The sequence below is a fragment of the Raphanus sativus genome, chromosome 6 (genome assembly GCF_000801105.2).
Source record: "Raphanus sativus cultivar WK10039 chromosome 6, ASM80110v3, whole genome shotgun sequence".
Classification (NCBI taxonomy): domain Eukaryota; kingdom Viridiplantae; phylum Streptophyta; class Magnoliopsida; order Brassicales; family Brassicaceae; genus Raphanus; species Raphanus sativus.
Window position 1 is genome coordinate 1,975,456 of NC_079516.1, and position 6,000 is coordinate 1,981,455.

At 34.8% G+C, this 6,000-nt stretch overlaps 2 protein-coding genes across 3 annotated transcripts in view; both read left to right on the forward strand.

The window, feature by feature from the left end:
- Positions 1 to 1,345: 1,345 nt before the first annotated feature.
- Positions 1,346 to 4,378, forward strand: LOC108809455 (galactokinase). Its single transcript, XM_018581595.2, has 13 exons — positions 1,346 to 1,645; positions 1,810 to 1,985; positions 2,282 to 2,328; positions 2,400 to 2,494; positions 2,592 to 2,674; positions 2,772 to 2,840; positions 2,915 to 3,100; positions 3,182 to 3,316; positions 3,387 to 3,521; positions 3,622 to 3,692; positions 3,763 to 3,840; positions 3,923 to 4,064; positions 4,139 to 4,378. The coding sequence occupies exons 1-13, from the start codon at positions 1,483 to 1,485 to the stop codon at positions 4,247 to 4,249; spliced, it is 1,491 nt and encodes a 496-aa protein (XP_018437097.1). The 5' UTR covers positions 1,346 to 1,482; the 3' UTR covers positions 4,250 to 4,378.
- A 1,105-nt stretch (positions 4,379 to 5,483) lies between these two features.
- Positions 5,484 to 6,000, forward strand: part of LOC108812424 (protein REDUCED WALL ACETYLATION 2) — a 3,952-nt gene continuing 3,435 nt past the window's right edge. For both annotated transcript variants that reach the window (XM_018584679.2, XM_018584680.2), the window contains exons 1-2: positions 5,484 to 5,830; positions 5,972 to 6,000. In XM_018584679.2, coding sequence (XP_018440181.1) covers positions 5,798 to 5,830; positions 5,972 to 6,000 — 62 coding nt within the window. In that variant the 5' untranslated portion in view covers positions 5,484 to 5,797. The remainder of the gene's footprint in view (positions 5,831 to 5,971) is intronic.

A 6,000-nucleotide genomic window follows, 5' to 3' on the forward strand; every position in this document is an offset into this window, starting at 1 on the left:
AAAATAACAAAGTAAATACAAACAAAATTGGATTGGTCTGTTGTTGATCTATATTATTTCCTTTCGGACCAGGCGAGAAGAAGACACAAAGCGTAAGTGCGTAACGTGACATAATCTTGTCGAATACTTAACGATAGGAAAGGAAGACTTCAATGATCTTGAGACTCTCTTGGGCATAACAAAAGACAATAACTTCATATATATAGAGAATATGTCAAGAGTTCGTATCATTCGGATGCTGCTTTAGATAGACATCATTCGATCGCTGTGTCGTCAAAACCATATTGGTCAAAGTAATTCGCAATTCCTTCACGAGTCAGTGCATCCGCGACGGTTCTATCCCGGCATCTCTTGAGAGGAACCTCCAGACTCTACCATCATCCTTGTCGTCCAAGCAAACGCGCTTGAGAAATTGAGGGTCGTGGCAGAGATTTATGCAATGATTTACAAATGAGCATGAGGTTGAACAAACTTGTGAAGAAGAAGCCATGCATTTCAAGATCTCCTTGAAACCGGCTTCTGTTGGGAGAGGCCAAGACCATCAAATATATGTGAATAAATATATGTTTAGGGTTTCCAGTGAGGTTTGAATTCTCTTGTCAGATTATTCAGAGTCAACTTATAAGTAGATAAAGTAAATTTGCATTTACTTTATCTCTTTTACACGTAAAAATCTATTTTCAGATATTCAAGGCCAATCAAGTTGTATATGGTTTTATTGACCTGTAATTTTTTTTTCTATAAAGTAAATGCAAATTTAGATTAATCATCGGGACCTTGACCTGAAACCATAAAGCTGAGTATATTTCAAATTTTAAATGTTTAGATAATACAACCATGATCGAAATTGCTGTTCATGATCTTTTTATTTATTTATTTATTTATTTATTTATTTATTTATTTATAACCCTTTATCAAAAAAATGATCTAGTTTTTTTTTAAAATGATCTTCTATTTATAGGATAAATACGTCAATGCGCCTGTATTCCACCGTGTAAAACCTTTAAATTAGCTTTTTTTTTAAGTTTAAGATTGTTACAAATACAGTTTAGATTGTTTCAAATAAAACTTTCTAATCATGGTTTAGTTTTTCTATAACATATACTCTTGTCAGATTATTCAGAGTCAACTTATACGTAGATCATAAAATAAAATGACAAAAATTGTATAACATTTCCATAATTGAATAAGGTCATATATTGTGTATTATCTCGTATAAACAAGAAAAATGACAGGTTGTTAAAAAAGACAGAACTAGTGTTATTATCCATAGTTTTGGATAAGTAAGATACGTGAATATTCACGAATATTATCTTTCTTTTGTTGTAACCAAAAACAAAAAAGATATTCGATAAACGTAAGCGATCTGCCGTAACGGATCTAACTAATAAACTACATCGGTGGATATATATATCGAACATTAACAGCGCAAAGGAATTTAAGAAGACGTTTCGTGACAAGTGTTAACAGAGACTACAAGACATGGCGAAACAAGAAGAAGTTTCTGTCCCGATCTTCTCATCCCTTGAACCTGTCTACGGCCAGGGATCTCAGCTCGAAGAAGCCACGGCACGGTTCGACGTTTTAAAATCCAAATTCAACCAAGTCTTCGATGCTTCTCCCCAACTCTTCGCTCGTTCTCCCGGTAATAACGATTTTTTGTTGGTTCTGTTGATTTCTTGTTCGGTCTTTCTGTTCGTTGCATGGCTTATAAGACGGAGATCAAATCATCTCTAGATGTCGTTAACCTTTTGGATCGGGTTCGGTTTCTGAAAAGAGAGGGTTCTTGTGTATGGTTTTTGAGTTTAGGAAGAGTTAATCTGATTGGAGAGCACATTGACTATGAGGGATACTCAGTGCTTCCAATGGCTATTCGTCAGGACACCATTATTGCTATTCGAAAACGTGAGGGTCAGAACCAGCTTCGGATTGCAAACGTTAATGATAAGTATACCATGTGTACTTATCCTGCTGATCCTCACCAGGTTTATTATCTTGTCCTTGTTATCATCCCTTTATTCAGTTGTGTTGTGTGAATACAATCAAAATCACATATATGTATATAAAAAGATGTTCAACTCTAATTATACGATTAGTAGTAAGGCCTTTTGGAACCAAATTCAATGCATGTTCCCAAAGTGGACGATATCGTACTACCTAAGAAGAGTTGAACATGGGCTTGAAAAAAGTCTAATCTGCTGTTATGTTTGTCACACAAAAGAGAAGAGCTTTGGGAATGATATAGTACTACTGCCTTATCATCTATGTCAAATTTTGACAGGAAATTGACTTGAAGAATCACAAATGGGGTCATTACTTCATTTGCGCGTAAGGGTTCTCCTCTGTTCCCCATCTCTTGTAACTAAGAGATACCTAAATGATATTTTGGATTCTTACAGGTACAAAGGGTTTTATGAGTATGCAAAGTCAAAAGGAATGAATGTTGATTCACCAGTTGGACTTGATGTGGTTGTTGATGGCATTGTTCCTACAGGTCCTATCTACTTCCCACTATATTTACATTTTTAGCCTGAAGTTTTTTTTTTAATATAATAACTGGAGTTATTATTACTTTTTTTTTTCATTTTTAGGTTCTGGGTTGTCAAGTTCTGCTGCCTTTGTCTGCTCATCAATGATTGCTATTATGTCTGTCTTTGGTGAGAACTTTGAAAAGGTATTTTACTACTACTCAGTCTTGCGTTGATGAAATGAACCTCACAGCTCTCTTGTTGATTATTGAATTGGCCAAGTTATTTGCTTTTTTTTTTCAGAAAGAACTTGCACAACTTACATGTGAATGTGAAAGACACATTGGAACACAATCTGGTGGGATGGACCAGGTCAGAAATTTTCTACAAAATAATCCACCATCTCTCACTTACCACTGCCACCTAATTAAACATTATCTCAACAGGCAATATCTATTATGGCTAAAACTGGATTTGCTGAGCTTATTGACTTCAACCCAGTCCGTGCAACCGATGTGAAACTCCCTGATGGAGGGAGCTTTGTGATTGCACACTCTCTTGCAGAGTCTCAAAAGGCAGTCACAGCTGCCAAGAATTACAACAACAGGGTCGTTGAATGTCGTCTTGCTTCGGTTAGTAATAGCATAACTTTTTCTGCAAGCAAATGTCTTAACATTGTTTTGCTAAAACCACACATGATTCTCCCTTTCTAGATCATACTTGGGATTAAGCTTGGAATGGAACCAAAAGAAGCCATATCAAAAGTTAAGACTCTCTCTGACGTGGAGGGTCTATGTGTTTCATTTGCTGGTGATCGTGGCTCCTCTGATCCTGTTCTAGCTGTTAAGGTACACTCATACAAACATTCTCTTTGCTAAAACATACAATCATTTTGTTGTTTATGTAAATATGATGCAGGAATATCTGAAAGAAGAACCGTATACCGCCGAGGAGATTGAGAAAATCGTGGAGGAGAAGTTACCATTAATCTTGAACAATGATCCAACATCTTTAGCTGTACTTAATGCTGCAACGCATTTCAAATTGCATCAGGTAAAAATATTATTACAAGACCTGTTGAATATTGTGTTTTTTTTTGTTACCGTTAAAGTCTTAGCAATAAGGCTCCTCTGCTTACACAATGATCAAATAGAGAGCTGCACACGTTTACTCTGAAGCTAGGAGAGTTCATGGTTTCAAGGATACTGTCTATTCAAACTTAAGGTCAGAAACATTTAAATCTTTTGTTGGAACCTACCTTTAAGTTAAGACATTGAGACATTTAACTGTGCAGTGACGAAGAGAAGTTAAAGAAACTTGGTGATCTCATGAATGACAGCCATTACAGCTGCAGTGTCCTATACGAGTGCAGGTACATACACTTTAAAGAACAATAGTTGTGAAAGTAATGCATGTGAAATTGATATTTAATTATTTTGATGAGATTTTTGCAGTTGCCCGGAGTTAGAGGAACTGGTTCAAGTAAGCAGGGAGAATGGAGCACTAGGAGCAAGACTAACTGGAGCCGGATGGGGAGGCTGCACTGTATCCTTGGTTAAGGAGTCTGGTGTTTCTCAGTTCATTGCTGCAGTCAAGGTAATAAAACGTACTTGTTTTAGGATACTAGTTTTGATAGGATGATAATGTTAAAAAGAAATGGAATGTTTCAGGAGAAGTACTACAAAAAGAGGATAGAGAAAGGAGTGGTGAAGGAAGAAGACATGGAGCTTTACCTTTTTGCATCCAAGCCTTCAAGTGGTGCTGCCATCTTCAACTTCTAACCATGCTCTGAGTTGTTTGCAATTATCACGTTATATATTTATTAATGTCTCAACTTTTAATTACGTATAAATATTGTTGGATAATCAGGTTTGAAAAATCAATAAAAATAAGGTTTGATAAACATATAATGAGATGATTTGTTCAAATATCTTATATGATATAATAATGGAATATGATGAATTCTTAAAAGTCAAAAGTATACAACACACTATATCTTAAAATCAACTAAATCTCCGAAGCTACAATAAATGTCGGTGTATATTAAAATTCCAATTTTGTTAATTGAATGTTAACAAACTTTTTTTCAGTTTCTTTGTTAAACACAGTAATCTGCCGACTTGTCAAAGCCTAAAAACGCGTCGTTGACTAGCAATATTCAATACACCGCACCTCATTTCACATCAACCTCATAATTACTAGACTTATAAGTTGGTCTAGATGAAGAACAAAAAAAAAATTTAAACATTCGATACACACTCTTCTTTTACCATTGAGCATCGTAACCCAAGATCCCGTCATAATTTAATATACTGCGTACAATGAGATAAGGTTTCAAACTTTACATGTCACACAATGTCAAACAAACAAGTGAATTGTTAATACTTACAAATATTTAAATAAGAATTGCTACTAAAAAATGTCGTCCACAGGTATCTCTTTCTTATAGATGTACTGACAGATGTTTAGGGAATCAAAATGTACCAATGGTGAAAACAAAATCTCTTTTATAATCTTGTCCTTCCACTTACATCACCAATCTGTATAACACGTTTTCTTTATTTGTATAGAATCTCTTATTAACTAACAACTATACACATTTGTATCTATCTATGCAAAAAAAAAAATAATGGCCCCCGAATTGATAGAAGAGAGCATAAGAATCCCAAACTGTTGTTTTCATTATTTTAAATCTATTTAGTTAAAAAAAAAAATCTATTCTGTTGAGAAAAAAATATATTTTATTTGAAAGATAAACTATTGATAAATGTTATGTCCAATTATTATTTCAAATATTTAAGAGATTATTTTATCAAATTAAATTAATATTAAACATAATATGATTACAAAAAAAAATTAAATATAAAATTTAAAATTTCAAAAAAATTAAAAGAAAAAGATATATCGGTTCTTTCAAATGGCGGGATAGAATGTACTGTAGTTGTTTGGTTAAACTTGTTCAATTAAAATTTTGTCGGTCAGTAATTTTCCTTCTCTATTTCTAGTGTGTACGATAGTATCTATACTATTACTAACCAACTGCTATCAAGTTAGCTCTCTCGCAAAAATACAACACACTTCACTCGTTCCCGGTGAATCTTCTCACCAGAGGGTTACAAGGGGCCGAGCGTGAGAGCATTCGACGATCTACATTCCTTGATCCAGACCTTAGCTTCGTTCACTGTGTCTCTTCCCGATTTGATCACGAGATCTACTACCACCAGATCTAGTTCAGGGAACGAACGGCCAATCATCTCCAACAAAGTTCAAATTTGGAAACTGACGGAGTCTGAATCCACCGTCTGATCAATCGCGCTTGATCGGAGGAGATGTCGATTTCGAATCCTATTACACCTGGGCTAGTACGTCTTATATAATTTCGTTTGGATTTGGATCTTTGCTTCATTTAGTTCATTTGATGGCTTTTTACAAATTTTTTTTGAGCTAATACTTGTTGATACGAGGGAGTGATTTCGTTTTTTTTTTATTTTGGATAATTGCAGATGTCGGTGGTGCTCGGGATTGTGCCGGT

What these genes read in the sequence shown, in the direction of transcription:
- LOC108809455 (XM_018581595.2), top strand. Translation starts at nt 1,483, where the DNA reads ATGGCGAAACAAGAAGAAGTTTCTGTCCCGATCTTCTCATCCCTTGAA. An exon ending in ATCCTGCTGATCCTCACCAG is followed by an intron (nt 1,986 to 2,281) that starts GTTTATTATCTT and finishes AAATTTTGACAG; the next exon opens with GAAATTGACTTGAAGAATCA. An exon ending in TGATGGCATTGTTCCTACAG is followed by an intron (nt 2,495 to 2,591) that starts GTCCTATCTACT and finishes TTTCATTTTTAG; the next exon opens with GTTCTGGGTTGTCAAGTTCT.